We start from the raw sequence: 16389 nt of genomic DNA, 5'->3' as shown, positions 1-16389 counted from the left end.
GTAAATCCGATATATAAATTACCAAGTTAAATGGAGTCCGAAAACACTACACATAGCATCTATACAACTCCATATGCAAAGAGAGCATTTAATAATTATCTACAACAACAAGGTTATAGTTATTTTAGCATGTATGATCATGACATGAATAGGTGCCATGCATGCTTTAAAACAAGAACAACACACCAAACAAACGAGTCGAATAGGATTGCACATGCCGGTGGCAATAAGGTACCTGCAACTATGGGTACCATCGATACAAACACGGGCATCTCATACAACACATGAATAACATCGGTCGCAACCTATGGGTCTACGTTAAAGGACGGTCGGCTCACGGGACGGTCGCTCGTTATACTTTGGACACGTGCGGCGTCGCGATGTAGAGGAAGTAGTCGACGTAGACGAGATAGTCGTACACGTAGTCGAGTAGATGATGTAGTCGTTCATTTGTCGTGGTTGTAGCCGAGATTCTTCGGTCTTCACGTGTGCAAGGCAAAGACTCGGGCTAGCGAAGGGGCACGGCAAAACACACGGTGGAGCAGCGGACAGTAGCAGCAACAGAACACACAAGGAGAAACAGCTGACAAGTAGGGCCCACACGTAAGGGAAACATTTTAAGGAAAACCAGAAAAGAAAAGAGAAAGGGAAGAGGGCAACGAGCCTGGGTTTGGGAGATGGACTTCGGCCTGGTCTTGGGCAAGCTGGGCAAGCTGGGCCTGCAGGCTGGAGGCAATCGGCGGCGAGCAGCAGGCGAGGGCAGCGCAGCCCGCAGGAAGCAGTGCACGGAGGGGGCAGAAGAGCTCGCCGGCGGTGAGGTCGACGGCGCTGGAGCAAGGGGAGGCGCCGGCGCGAGGCCACAACAGGCGGCGACGCGGCCAGGAGCAGAACCGGTGGCGACGAGCTCGGGGCAGGGGTGGCCAACGAGGAGGCCGATGGCATGGGGAGTAGAGGAGCGGCGGCGCCGGCGAGGTCGACGGAGCTCCGCGGAGAAGCTCGCGGGTCTCGTGAGGGAGGCGCCCGGGGCAGCTTGGCGGCAGGGGGCGCGCGTGGGGGGTGGTCACCGGCGTGGGGAGCAGCAGGGCACGAGGCGGCCCCGGCGAGACGAGGTGGTCGCGGGGAGACAGCAAGGGAGAGAGGGAGGCGCGCGAGGAGAGGGAGCCACGGGGAGAGAGAGCAAGGGGAGGCGCCGGCCATGGGAGGAGAAGGGGGCGCCTGGAGAAGGAAGAAGAAGGGGATCAAGGATGTAGAAGGTGCTGGCGGCGGCAGGAGGAAAAGGGAGAGGAAGAAAGGAAAAGAGGGAAAAGAGCCAGCTTTATAGGCTAGGAAACTAAGGTTTGGTTTAGTGGGCTTTTGAGCCAACAAAAGACTCAAACAAAAATACAGGTTTTGCAAATTTAGCTTTTCGCAATAAGGTAAGAGGCAAGAGGCTAGGTTTAATTAAACCGAATTAATTTGTCAACTCAAATTAGGATTTTTATAAAATAATTTTAGGCTTTTACAACACAACAAATGACAACACAAAAGAAGTGACATTTTGTGCGAGCAAAAAAAATATTTCATGTGAGATGATTCTAATGACATGGCAAAATGTTGGTGATGACATGAGCATGACAAGATGATGACAATAATTAAATTACAAAACAGTCTAAAAGGATTTAAAAGGAAAAGGATTGCTCTTGGGCTGTTACACATTGCAGAGAGGGTGATCATTTCTCTAGAGGAGCTAGAGAAAGCCACCAACAATTTTGATGAAACTCAAAAGCTTGGTGAGGGAGGGCAGGAGGTTGATGAGGGAGGGCAAGTTCCGGTGTATAAAGGGATTTTGTCAGGCCTACATGTTGTGGCTATCAAGAAGTCAAATATTGTGGTTGAAAAAGAAATTGATGAGTTCATAAATGAAGTCGCAATGCTCTCACAGATTAACCATAGGAATATCGTAAAGCTTTTTGGATGTTGCCTTGAGTCAGAAGTCCCTTTCTTGGCCTATGAGTTCATTTCCAACAGAACCCTTGGTGATTATCTGCACAAAGAACCGCCCAGGCTGATACCTTGGACAGAAAGACTAAGGATTGCAACTGAGATAGTCAGAGCTCTTGCCTGCCTTCACTCTGCTATTTCAGTCCGCATAATACATAGAGATCTCAAGTCCCCCAACATACTTCTTGACGAGGCCATGACAGCAAAGGTCTCAGGCTTTGGGACTTCAAGGTACAAGCATGTAGATCAAAGAACGATAATAACAGCGGTGCAAGGAACAAGAGGATATTTCGATCCTACATACTATTACACGGGACGACTGACAGAAAAGAGTGATGTGTATAGCTTTGGAGTCATTCTTGTTGAACTGCTTACTAGGAAGGTACCAACTACATATGAGTCTGCCGAAGGTGATGGGCTTGTTGTACAGTTTGTTAAGCTGTTTGAAGAAGGAAATTTAGTTGAAATACTTGATCCCCAGGTCGTGAAGGAGGGGGGTGGTACAACCGAACAGGTAGCTGCTCTCGCTGCTTCATGTGTAAAATTGAGAGGTGAGCAGCGACCAACCATGAGACAAGTGGAGATAGCACACTCGAAGGCCTCGAAGCACCCAAGGTGCATGTTCCAGATGATTTAAGAAACGTCAGGAGTCATGTTGCAACAGAGTAATCTGCTAACTTGAAGCAGAGAAATACAGTAGTTTGGAAGATGGGTTCTTGGTAGTTTTGTTTTACATGTCTGAGTTGGTCTATGATGTTCTTATTGTTTGTACAATATTTATGTTTTTAAGAAAAATAAATGAGCAGGTGTACCTCCGGAATATCCCCAAGAAAGTCCGAAGATGTGTAAGTGATAGCTCATGAACCTACAAAGAAATTGTGCAATCAAATATCATGTCAGAAAAAGAAAGCAGGTCGTTCCGAGAGATCCCAACATAGCACGCACGTTTTACTTATTAGGCCTCAAAAAGACACTCCAAATGGCAAAATGAGAGCAGCACTTCCACACTAACAATTGTGCTGATTCCACCTTGACCGCAAGCATAGATTATTATTTTTACAGTGGCAAAATGAGAGCAGCACTTCCACCGTATCAGAAACCAAGTGTTCGAAAATCAATACCTCAAGTAGCAGAAAAAAAAACCTCTGCTATGCCGTCTGTTTTAGAGATGTCTCAATAGATCTGATCCTTTTTCGTTCTTCCAGTTTTCTTAAATGCTGGAACTTCGACAATAAAGGATATATTGGAGCTTCGATGACAGCACTAATATACCTCCTCACAAATGCTATTTCGCAAAAAGCATACAATTTTGGAAATTAACTAATGCTACTGTAGTAGATATTCGGTTGACTACAATGAGTTCATAGAACCATACCACATGTACAACTCAATTCAGCAAACCAGAAGGAAAGAAAGAAATGAACAAAGGGAACCCAAAGAATTAACATAATACTAAAAGTTCTGCTATACAAGCTGAAGTTGATGGACAAAATCATTTGGGAGGATCCTGAAGCATTTCGTAGCATTGCACCACTTGCTTGCAGCAGAAAAGCGCATCTGCTGCTCAAACATCATGCTTCTTCAAGTGTCACATTTATTCAGACATGATATTGTTAAGCATTGAGGCGATTTTTGCCGTCTTGTAATCATCTCTGAGTTGAATGAACCTGTAATTCAGATACCAACTTTAGTCACAATATCAACAAAAGGCGGTATAAGAGAGATGTCTCATTGTATTTGCTATGCAGGTGAACTACCGTAAGGCATCCTTCCGGATGCTGGGGGTTCCTTCAAACAAGGATGCTAGACTTTCAGGAGCAACAATGAAGACATTTGCCACGCTGCCAACACATAATACAAGGAAATGTTAGAACGAATTTAGACAACCAGTCAACCATAAGGAGAAAAAGAACTACAGAGAGGCACGCTTACATTCCAAGCAGTTCAAATTTCTCATCTATGGAGGGGGCACTGAAGCTACGAACAAATTCGCCATATTCAGTAATGTCACGTTTCAACCGTAGGCCACCACTACAAAAAAAAATTAAGCATTTGACTGCAGTCAGCCTCTACCAAGACGAACAGCTTTGTATTCACCAGCCTTGGCAGTGAACGAGTAGTCAGCAAAAAGTCTAAGATGCCTCAATAAAAATATATCAAAGCATACATGAGGGCATGAAGGCATGCCTTTATCTTTATCCATACAACATATAACTAGTCAATATGCATGAGGTGTCCCCATGCAGCTCTAGAAGAGTAGTTAACAAGTAATTTACTAGTCAGTTAGAGGCAAATAGATAAATTTCTTTTCAAGCAAATAATATGCCACATAAGTTTATGTACTGAGCTGCTATTTGCCTGCTAAATTTATATCATTATTTATTATTTGCCTACATATATGATGGCAAAACTATCATAATAAAATAACAGATTTAAGATTGCATTTCACATAAAAGATTTGGATCAAGTTAACAGGATCTAACAAAGTAACCAAGTATAGCAATGTCACCCACACACGGGCCCACCTTGTCAGAATTTGTTCAGTTTAATGTGGTGGGGTTTCTTTTCGTTTTCCATCCTAAGCCTGTAGTTTTGCGAAATGACTCCCAAGTTTGTAGCCCCCCTCTAGTTTAGCCATCAAATGTGTAGCTTTGGTGAAATTTAATCTAACTGGTGAGATTGATTGGAGACAGGCCTTCTTGACGGTGTTCAAAAAGGCAGATTAGCAGTCTCCAGATGATGGTAGCAGAGGCCTTCCGCGCTTTGGCCCTAGGCCGTGGTCGGCAAGGAATCAACCTTGTCAGTTGAGGAGTCAACAGTGGGAGGGTGAGGAAGGGAGAGAAGACGTGGCAGCTGCAGCAGGACAAGAAGATGTGGCAGTGGGTAATCATCGCCAACTCTTGTGCTGCTGCTGCTGCTGATTGTTGTGTCCCTTGTTGGAGAGGAGATTGCTCATGTAACTATGTAGGTTGGCAACGGCTCGCAACACACCAATTCTTGATCTGACATCAAGCATGATCTAAAGAAATATTCAATACTAGTATTGAGGGTTAAGTGGTGGTGTTAATCAGGTTAGATAGTAGACAGTGTCATCATGAATAAAAAACCAAAAGACGGACATGCACAAATTGATCTATTTTAATGACAGAAGAGTACCTGGGACTAAATGTGAACTTTTGCCAATGAGTAAGTAGACCCTTGTGCAAGCGGTTTCCCTGAAGGCACAGCTCAGTTATTTATGGCACATATTGTGCAAGTGTAAGCATAAAGGATCAGATAGATAGATAGATGTAACCATCACCGGTACTGATGCAACAGAAATGCTAATGGTACACACATGTGTTTGCCTACTATAATAAATTATAAGTTACAGTACAGTGCTTGCACTAGCCGTCTCAGGTGTGCTTGTAAAAAGAACCTGTGTAGGTTGCTATCCTAAAAAATTTATGTAATTTTATGTGATGACTAGTACAACAAGCAGTGTTAAACAGGTTACATTGTTAAGAGACTCTTCATCCTAATCAAACATGACATAAACAGATTTGAAGACACATAGCAGCATCATTGTGCTAAGGAATACTCCCTCCGTTCCTAAATACTTGTCGCTGTTTTAGTTCAAGTTTGCACTAAAACAGCAACAAGTATTTAGGAACGGAGGGAGTATTGAATATGCATGCACATGGTTTGCTAGGCGTCGCCCTCGCCTTAGCCAACAATCATATGGAGATGGCGGAAGCCTCTGCAGCCGTCTGTGCGTCACCACATCATGACGGTGGCTACTCCTGGAGCAGAAGCAGCACGCTAGGAGAAGAGAAAAGCGAGATGTGTGCTGTTTGGTGTATGATATTTTCTGTTTGTGCGTGCAATCTGGTGTGTTGTTTGGTGAAGAATGTTCTTGTGACGTTTTCATGGACTTGTGAATTTGCATGTACATGTACACAAAATAAAAAACCAATTGATTTGAAGTCAAGAATTACTATTTGTTCACGTACCAGTTCAGTCAAAAAGGACTGTTTGTTGAGACCTTCTAGGGCACTGAATGCAACCTCAAGAACACGAGAGAGGTATGCTACAATTCTAAATCAAAACAACATACATTAGTTAATTTCGTCATCTTGGACAATGTTAAACATTACAGACAAATGAGCACCTTATGCAAGCATTTGTTGGCCGATGATCTGGTGCAGCTCCATCATCTGGCGACCGATAATCTGTAGCCTTCTGTTCTGAAGACAACAATCTTTCAACCTGCGAAGCAAAGCCAGAAACATTATGCTTATTATGAATTAGAAACAATGATGAAGAATACCCAGTGACACTAAAAACTGTGATTCATTCATTTATCAAGTTAACATCTAACAGGCAAAAAACAGATAATTAATGTGTTCATATATGGAGCAATGGACTAATAAGCCCCAACCTAAAGTTAACAGGGAAATAGTACCCTTCTGTTGTCGGTTCAACAAGTTAATTATCTAGAAATTTTAGTGTGCCAGTTACTTTCCTTCATTATTTATTTTTAGATGCTTCCTTATTTGTTTGTCCATGGTACTGATAACTACGAGTCTATTTTTTTTAGATGCTTCCCATAATCTATTTTACATAAGAAAACGGAACAGAGAAGATAGCCTCACACATGATGGTATCAATGCATTCTAATAGTCCTTTTAGGCAAGATGCAAATTTTTGATTTAATTAGAGGCGACGTATCCAGTGCAAACTATCCAAGTGGACCATTGCAAATTTATGTGAAAAACGTGTTTGAGTGGGTGTTTTGATTCCTACCTTTGATCTGCACCGTGCGTTTTAGATCCAATGGTCCATGACTCCACGTGAATAGTTTGCACCGAATGAAGGTTTGCACTGGATACGTTGCCTTACTAGATTCTTATATATGGATTAGTTACTTGTTTCCATTCTGAATATGCCAACTTATAAGGCTAGGCACTGCCAGCTATTTTCATCAAGCACCAAAAAAATAAAGCTATCCATTCTCCCTCCCTTAACTAGGGTTCAGAGCCCTGGCAGGTGCCAGGTGCATGGCTGACTGATCAAGGTGGACCCTACCATTACTCCTCAAGTCCTCAGAGCTACACAAGCAAGTTCATAACAACACATATATGTGATAAGTTTGAAATACCATTATCTACGGTTCCCTACTTTGTTGATTCAATAGTTTAAGGAGCACATGAATTACAGTCCACTATTTGTTCACACAGTACTGATAATTCCCACCACCCCATAAGTTCATTTTAGATAAGAAAGGGAAAAGAGAAGGTGCATACCTCACACATGACGGTATCAATACATTGTAACAGTCCTTTGTGAGCAGCAGCCTCAACAACAGATACTGCGGATCCCATATCTTCACAAGCAGATGGATGAGCACCATCAACAGGCAGCAGGAGACGTGATATGGTATTTGAGAAGAACTACACAGGAGAAGGGCAAAATCAACATGGTTCATTGCCTTGTAACCTAGGTTGCATGTTAAGCAATTGTCTGAACATATTACCTGCTGAAGAATAGCTACACTACTGGCACAACGCTGCACGGCGATCATGAAGGATCTAAAGCTACTCTCACCAGCAGCTGCTGCTGCCTCTGCCTGCAAATATTTCAAATCTAGCTAACTCTTCCATTCACGCATAAATGTTCATAACCAAATGTGCCTCACTGCTAGCATTTAGAAGTAGATTAAAGGATGGAAAGCAGACATACAGCAGAAGCAGCAGCCGCCGCAACCCTTCTACTAACACTTGTCCCAATGACAAATCTATCCCGCTGAGCTGCAGCCTCATTTAGACTCTCTCTAGCACGGTCAAGCCCTTCAGTTAAATATTGGCTTACCTATATAACAAAACAACAGTGTCATTAGAAGAGCATGGTACTTCTAAGACTGTCATATGTTAGTATGGCCCATAGTTCCTTACTTACTTGATCAAGCAAGCATGCAAATATGGATCTTACATTAGCTGCCACAGTGGTAGGCTGTAAAAGATAACAATATAATTTAGTCTTGTGAGAAGAATAGCATACGTACATGCGAGAAAATAAATGCATGGATCTCATTTTGTAGAAGAAAAGAATGTTGTTGAACAACTGTGAGTGAAGCCTTAAACAAGGTATCTCTCAACAGATGCACAACTAATGAACAGGGTGCGAATAGCTAAAAAAAAATGTTCAACCTGGGAAAACAACAGTGTGCATCTCGATATTGCTTCCTCATTCCAGCGAACATATTCAGTCACTACAGTAACTGATAACTGCTGCTGTGGTGAGGTGGTCAAAGATGTTCCCTTTGCACGTCCAATTGAGCCAGTCGATTCAGATTGCTGCTTGGCATCAGCTCTCAATTCAGCCATCTACAAAGTGGATTAATGTTACAAAATATGATACTTGAAAACATTACATTCTACAAATGCAAAAAATATAACCTTTGCTTGATATAACTGTCTGAGTGATGCTTGCTCAAATTCCGTGTACTCATCTTTGTGGGAAACATATATGGATTCAGTGAGACCTAAAATAAAAAAAAATACAACATTATGGCGAACATTGAATTAACATTTATGAGTTTAATATATTATAGGGCACCAGAATGGACCAATGATACTAGCAGCAATTGTTCATTATACTACATGTGACATTAATTTTACTTCAAGAACAATGCTAAGTATCTAATTGTCAAGCTCTCCAGTACCTGGGGCTTTCTGGTGGAAATCATTTCTCTAAATATTTTTCTAAAAAAATTCAATAATGATGATGTAAGATACAGTAGGTACTATAATATACCTGTTATCATAGCTATAGTTTTCATTTGGGCAGATTAAGGGTGAACCAGGGCTCCAAAATAAAATCATAAATATTTATATGGAGCAGAGTCGTTCCGGAAAAATGGAACTTGATCCAAAACAATTAAGACGGAAACAAGGATAAAGGGTACTACCTCTGATCCTCAATTCTTTTCGTTGTTTTAGTGCAAATTTGAACTAAAACAACGACAAGAATTTAGGATCGGAGGGTACAATATTTCACTACAAAGCAAGGGAACAGCATATTGTTCAAGATGAATATATAGTAGGGAACGATGATAAATACAATATACCTTCAATATCCAAATCCCCACAACCAATGGACTGCAACTCCTTGGCAAGTTCTTTTGTCTTGTCGTATGCTACTGCCAGCACTCTTAGATACTGCATTTGCCATTACAATTGATTCTTTTTAAGGAACAAGATCTCATGCTTCAGTTAATGATTGGCATAATGATACAATTTGGAAGTGATAGTGTGCACAATGCTTACATGTAAAAGGCCACCTTCTTCAATAGGAGGCAAGCTAGCAAGAGAGGGCCTTATCAGAAGTCTATCAAGAATTGTTGTGACCCTTTGTTCTAACACTCGCTGAAAAGGAGAGTTCATTAGTCTTACTTTCTCAATAAGATAAACAATTCACTCACACAGAGAACACTTATTAGTAAAACATACCTGCACAAGAATAGACATGACCTCGTTTGGAGAAGGAAAGACAGCCATTATTGTAGTTGCCTCTTTCCTTACAGTATCTGAAGCAGCAATGGGAAAGTCAGATTACCATAAAAATATCATGGAAGTACATCTTATAAACAGTAACTGTTAGAGTACAACTTCTAAATACCAGCAATTTCCTTGTACAGCATAGAGAGACCCTCTGCAATATAACTTGAATCAGCTTGTGGACCCTCATCACCAAGAACAACTTGAATATCAGTGTTCATAATCTCCACATCAATGAACATTGGTCGTGTTGCAACATAGTGTTGCATGGCACTGGTTCCCCGATTGAACTGCATTCAATGTAGCAGGAAAAAATGTAAATCAAGTAAATCTTGAATAATAAATACTGCATTCCCAGTTTAGACTATTGCCTGCTCAACTATCAGGAAAACAAACATGAGCAGGGGTCAAAGAGCCAGCTTATTTTCAGGCTCAACTCAATAAGCTTAAGCTACTTTCCAAAAAGAACTAAATAAGTTACCACTTGCATGTTATTTATTTATTTTTGGGAGCATCGTCACAGGTAAAATCATGATTCAATAAGTTTACGATACAACTCGGAGGATGATATAACCAACCGGCTTTTGCTAGACTATGACCAACTTCGTTAGCAGAACACGCACTGCCGCGACTTGAAATTCTTCCAAGCTCCAGAGCTTGGACTTGATTTCCTCAATAAGCGTCCATAGACTGATCTGTCCTGCACCTCCTGACAACAAAAGCTTCCCTGCTACACTTGTACTACCCGTCTCTATCACCAGCTTGGACACGCCAATTTCCTTTGCGACTTGGCTGCTCTCCTGCAGGCTAGCACTCCGGCACCCTCAGGATCGGTACGGCAGGTGGGGGGTGGCAGGCTCCACGAAAGCTGCCATTGTGATCCATAAGGACCAGCGGCCCACAGGTTGAGATGCCAAGAAAGCACCATCTGCATTTGCTCTCAACCAGCCATCGCCAGGAGGCGATGGTTGCTCCTTCTGGCGTGGCTGTGACAGAACGGATGGCTGCTTCAGGTTTTACCATGCCTCTACTAGCACAAGGTTCGAGCCAAAATGGAACTTGGTTCCTCCATCTTAGCATTCTCCCTGGCATCGTTTTGTGCAATCCCCATTTGATGAAGCACCGTGAGCTATGCGCATTTCATGCATATTCATAATGCTGAACCAGTTGAGCAGCACATTTTGCAGCTCTCGGTGAGATGGTGTGTGCACCAATGGAGCAACGAAATCGACACCTGCATTAGCAGACGTTGGCTGCCATGTTAGGACCACATAGGGACACGTCCAGAAGCGATTAAGAGCCCCCTTTTTTTTGCCAGCATGCCGCACACCAAATACTATGTTTTATCCTTTGCCAATGAAGCTCCACCCCTCGACAGCCCTCATTTTAGGTAACCTCCAACAGTTTACTTTATATTTTGTTAGCATATCAGTATCCCATGGGGCCATCCACCCCGTATGCATGTGATAGGAGGGGGAACTCTCAGCATTGTCTGCCACCATCTTTGCCATGTGGATCCTCAGGTGGTAGGCTGACTTGACTAAGAAGTTATCATGATTTAGAGATGATTATAAGCAGGTAAGTTTGCAGAGGCTCACAAGTTACTTTCATCCAGACATCTTTAGGGCATATCTAATCAGCAAGCTGCCTGAGCTACAGCCCGATAAAGCTGGGTTATAAGATAAGCTTGAACTGAACAAGTCAAACACAATCTTTCCTTATTTCTTCCTGCATACAGGTGATCCCATCATCTTTATCTTTACTCCTATAAAGATCTCAATCAGTGGCGGCAGTCCATCACCTTTGGATGGCATCACCATACGATTAGACACAAAACATTGAGACATAAGTGGGTGTGGATTATTTGATCTCAAACCATAATACAACATTCTCTTTCAACATGTATTATATTCTTTTTCCTAGCAACGCACAGGTAGTGTGCTAGTCATACAAACATGTTAGCCTGACAGCACCCATTTTATATTTCTTTCGTGCGGGTTATAATTCTATACTTATGAGAAATATCAACTCAAGAGTTTCAAACGAGTGATGATTATGCTAATCTTGCGAATGGTCGATCACAATAGTATGAAAAAGGCATTCTCCATTTCTCCTTCAATCAACCAAACTGAGCATTAAAATAAGTTCAGTATCTCTTGCAAAGAGTACACACCTGCGACAAAATTTTCGCACATTCTGCCATTGTAGACAACTCCCGTCTCTGTGATGCAGCATCAAACCGAGATAACAATCTATTCTCCAGTTCTGAACATATGATAAGATCTCATAAGTACATGCCAAAAGAACAGCTAAGCAAAGTTGAAGGGAAGAAAACTGACCATTACAATATTCTTGAAGATTTGCAACTGCGACCTCCAAACCACGGCTTGCATTAGCAGAACCTACTGCTAATGCTACACCATGCCTTCCAACATCCTCCTCGGCAAATGATCCTGCACCATCAAGATAACATATTCAAGCATTGTATTACCCACAACAGCTGGGTGTCAAAAGCCCCCGAAGAAAAAACAGAAAAACTAATATTTGAAGCTTGACATGGTTTTGATTGAATTACCAACTGTAACCAAAAAAACACATAGTAGCTATACTGGATAGAGTTTAAGAACTAGCATACAGTAAAAAAAAAAGGCAAGAACTGGTATACAGAGCTGTATCTGTGTAACTTTTTTGGGAGCAGCCCACTTACATACAGACAAATGATCGCCAAAAGAAAAGAGCGGAGTATTTTCATGGAAGCTGGAGTAATTTAGTAATTTACAGTTGCTGAGCCAACAGTAAGAAAACAATTAAGATAAGCATGGACAAGGACTAAAGAACAAATTAGAAAATACAGTTTCACACACTATATGTAAAAACAGAAATGTGTGGTGCCGTGGTTTTTGTGCAGGAAAAATGAATGAAGCAAATAAGTGACAGGACAGATGAAACATAGTACAAGTGTTAAGGGCATTACAGTTTCATATTGTTCTAGGTCTCAATTGTATGTTTCATATCGGTTTAGGTTTCTAGGCTCTAGCAGATTGACTTGTAATCCAAGTCTCTTTGTACTATATAGTTGCCCTTTGGTCTGTACAATACCTGAAGCTCTATTTATAACAATAAGGACATGCTACCACTCCTAGACAAAGGAAAAAAATGTAAAGTGCAACCACAGAAATGGTGCACATGCATGGGCTGAGAGCTTACGCAATTTCTGTGCAATTGAAGCAGCCTCAGCAACACGGCTATCATCAGAAAATAAAGGAGAAAGTTCCATAAGGTCCCCAGGTGTGCTGTTGAACTCCATCAGATACTAAATAAGAAGAACATTTCAGTTAAAATTAGATCAATATCATTCAAGGGACAACAGTTGTCTCGAACTAAAAAGTTATGATACCTTGATGAGCTCAATCGTCTGACTGGCGGTTTCCCTCTGAGACTCTGCACTCTGAGGTGAGAAGTAAATTCTGATCTTAAGATTGTAGAGGACGACAACAAAAAAAACTAACCAAAGACTGAAGTTGCAAGAAATGATTATGCACAATAATAACATAAAATCACCTGCAGATGGTCACCAATTTTGGCAGCAGTTTGCCCGACACTGGAGATTCGGGAATCCAACCTAGCAAAGCTATCAAATAAACCGTCCACACCTTTCTCGAGCTGGAAAACAATACGACAGTGAACATAAAAAACTAACCAGAATCACTATTTCAACAAAACATGTATATTATATTGGAAGAATATCCCGTTGTTATATGTACTTTATATTCCTTAAAAGTAAGGGGAAACAAAATCAATCACCAAGCTCTCGCATATGATGAATCAGCAAAATTGAAACAAGGTTGCATAATGATCTTGGAAATACATTGAAAGTGCAGGTTCCACAGTAAAGATTAGAGATAATTAGCAGATAACTCAAAATGTTTGCACAAAATAACCATCTTCATGTATTTTCTATTCAAAAATAGATAAAGAAAACAGTTTTCCGTTTTAAATAGCAGCCAATATCTGGTTACACTATCTTGTTTATGCAACAAATAAATTAAGATCATCAATTTTGAAATCATTCATGTTTAAGCTAAAATATTCACTGATTGCTTCAACGGCTTCACTACAGATAATAGTGCTGATCTGGGATCATACCGAATGAATCCATTTCAAGGTAAGAACCCATACAAAAAAATAACTCCATATTGGAGCTTACAACTTGCAGGTCCCAAAAGAGCAATTCTTTGAAGTCTTGAAACAAAATGTGATCAGTTGGAACGTCGAAACCAATATACAGATTCTTGTAGTTCTCTTCTTCTGCATGACTCTTTGTTATTCAACTTGCCAACACTGGTTGGAAGAACAGTTTCCTCGTACCCTTACTAACCAGAAAGTGAGCAACTAATATGTTCTACTTACTGAACAACATTTATTGTCAGTTCAAGGATTTATTTCTATTGGGCACTTTACGATTAACACTGAAAGGTTAAAAAGGAGATTGTGCACAAAATTATTCAAAAGTAACAATTTGATCCTGTTTGCCAGGATCCCAAGGGACAAAAGCATAGGGGAGCCACATTATCTGGTTTAGTTTAACAATATCACAATCCAAAAATGGTAAACTATAGAAATGTGTAGCTGACTTTCTAAAATCAAACATCCCACATCCCAGCTTGCTTTTAACAATAAGATAGACATTTATAACCAAAGTACCAAAAGCAAACAGAAGTGTATGTATACAATACAAATCTCTTCCGGGCATGCTTTCCTGGTCAGAAATTTCCTTCATGACTACAGTTTAATTGAACAAGAGGTGTACCCATACAAACTTGAGACGATGACTATTGCTCTAAGTAAGCTCGTAAAATGCACGCCTCACACTTTTCAGTTTTCTGCTGTAGTTATGTCACGTACTTTCTTCTGATTCTTGCATCCCCAAACTGCCCCTTTTCAGCAACTACTCAAGAACTTCTCTACAAAACGGCTAAATTAAACTTTGTCCGGTGTTTAAATTTGGAATATTAAAAGAAAAGGGACCTTTCGAGCAACTGATGAGGTCCAACAGGACAAGAGGGTTAGAGAAGCAACATCTGTCTGTAACAAGATTTACTTGCAAGAAAAGACTAGTAAAATATGCAATTCCAGACTTCGACTGTATAGCTGTACATAAATATACTGAGTGAAGATGATAAAAGGGGACAACAAACCATGGATCATAGGTTGATATGGATCATAAAGCGACGAACACAAAAGAACAGAGTTGACCTATAAGCAACATAAGATTCCTCCCGCTGAATCTTTTCTGCATGTTGATGGCATAACTAATTAACTACCAATTTAGAGTGGCACTTTCATCTCAGCGAATACGATGAAGAAGAAACACAAACATAATATTCCACCGATAGGTCTTCGAGTTATGCACGGGTCATTGTCTCTATAGTCTATATCAAAGTAATTTGTACTCAGTACTCCCAATCTATGCAGGGTTTACATCCCATTTAGCTGTTCTTGTTCCTCATTTCAACTACTTCCATTGTAGCTGTCTTTCTCTAATTTCCAATTATAACATCAATAGTAATCCACACACGTAGGAAAACATGCAAGCACACTAAACTAACCTCCCCAAGCGTCTTGCGGTGTTTGGCGTCCTGTGTGGCGACCTCCTTCTTCAGATTCTGGAGCCTCTTATCAATCTAGGAACAAAAAGAGATGGAAAACACTCCAGCATCAGCCCATGCCATCACCAACCAACGAACCAAGCCACACACGCAGCCAAACAGGCACCAGCGAGGCTAGTCTGAACCGACCTGGCGACGGAGATCGACGAGCTCCTTGCAGGAGTGCTTGAAGAGCCCGAGCAGCTCGTCGACGGCCGGGAAGACGGGCGGCGCGGCCCCGAGCAGGGGCGGCGGGGGCGGGGGCACCCCCGCGGCGTCGTCCCCGCGGAACTCCGGCAGCAGCTCGTCCACCAGGCTCCCGAACAGCGCGTCGAAGGAGAAGTCCCCCTGCAAACCACAACGCTTAGGTCTGTAGAACGCATGGAAGGGGAGACACCCAGCCGAATCGAATCGAATCGAATGAGGGAGCAGGGGGGAGGGGAGGACGCACCTTGAAGTCCTCGAGGTCGAGGGTGAGGGGCAGCGCCGCGGGCGGGTCATTCGCCGGCGGCATGGCGGCGGGGGAGATCTGGGAGGAAGCGGCTGTGCGTTGATCTGCGAATGAATTGGATGAGCTGACTGGGTTTCGGGGCGGAGGCGGACGAGACGAGGAGGAAATCGACAATGGAGGCCGCGGCAGGAAGGGGCAGGCCACCGGATCTACGACCAGGCTCGGTCGACTTGAAGGACGGCGCCACGGCGGTGGATCGGCACCTGCTTCGTGTGTCGTTAACGGCTAAAGCAACGCAACCAAGTTTTGTTTTGTTCTATGGAGCTGGTTATGCAACACAATTAATTTTTTTTATACTGTAAAAATAAGACAGTTCATTTTATTATACTGTCAAAAAAACACAGTTCATTTTTATTCGGTTTTGGGCCAAAAAACTACCCGAGATACCAAACTGGCCCGGCCCGCATAAATGAATTCGTGTTACCGAAATGCCACTTCCAAGCGCTCTGAATTCAGGTTACCGAAATGCCACCAAATCCGAAGGCGGAGCGCCTTCCTCTCCTTCTTCTCCACCAAGCCCCTCGCTCCTCCTTCTCCACCAAAATGCAGCACATCAACTCTGCTTCCCCTGCCACGGAGGAGGAGTACCAGCACGCGGTGGCCGCCTCCATCGTCACCAATGATGATGAGGAGCTCCGCCGCGAGCAGCAGTTCCAGGACGACCTCACCGTCGTGATCCAAAGGTCTAAGGAGGACCTCAACGCCTATCCGG

The 16389-nt window shown here is 42.3% G+C and overlaps 1 protein-coding gene and 1 pseudogene across 1 annotated transcript; one reads left to right on the top strand and one right to left on the bottom strand.

Moving 5' to 3' along the window:
* The first annotated feature begins 1618 nt into the window (after positions 1–1618).
* On the top strand, positions 1619–2845 carry LOC100844109 (annotated as a pseudogene).
* Positions 2846–3138: 293 nt separating this feature from the next.
* Positions 3139–15907, bottom strand: LOC100846044 (exocyst complex component 5). The gene is made up of 24 exons (XM_003578691.4): positions 15618–15907; positions 15317–15514; positions 15128–15202; positions 13080–13181; positions 12916–12966; positions 12726–12831; positions 11858–11971; positions 11692–11783; positions 9640–9808; positions 9471–9547; positions 9288–9386; positions 9089–9179; positions 8418–8503; positions 8169–8345; positions 7918–7971; positions 7702–7830; positions 7496–7588; positions 7266–7412; positions 6131–6228; positions 5973–6057; positions 5137–5195; positions 3913–4011; positions 3738–3821; positions 3139–3647 (listed from the first exon to the last, which is right to left on the bottom strand). Exons 1-24 carry the CDS (start codon positions 15678–15680, stop codon positions 3575–3577), a joined length of 2421 nt encoding a protein of 806 aa, XP_003578739.1. The 5' UTR covers positions 15681–15907; the 3' UTR covers positions 3139–3574.
* Between the last annotated feature and the right edge of the window lie 482 nt (positions 15908–16389).

The sequence above is a fragment of the Brachypodium distachyon genome, chromosome 4 (genome assembly GCF_000005505.3).
Source record: "Brachypodium distachyon strain Bd21 chromosome 4, Brachypodium_distachyon_v3.0, whole genome shotgun sequence".
Classification (NCBI taxonomy): domain Eukaryota; kingdom Viridiplantae; phylum Streptophyta; class Magnoliopsida; order Poales; family Poaceae; genus Brachypodium; species Brachypodium distachyon.
This window is presented reverse-complemented; position numbering and strand designations above follow the sequence as displayed.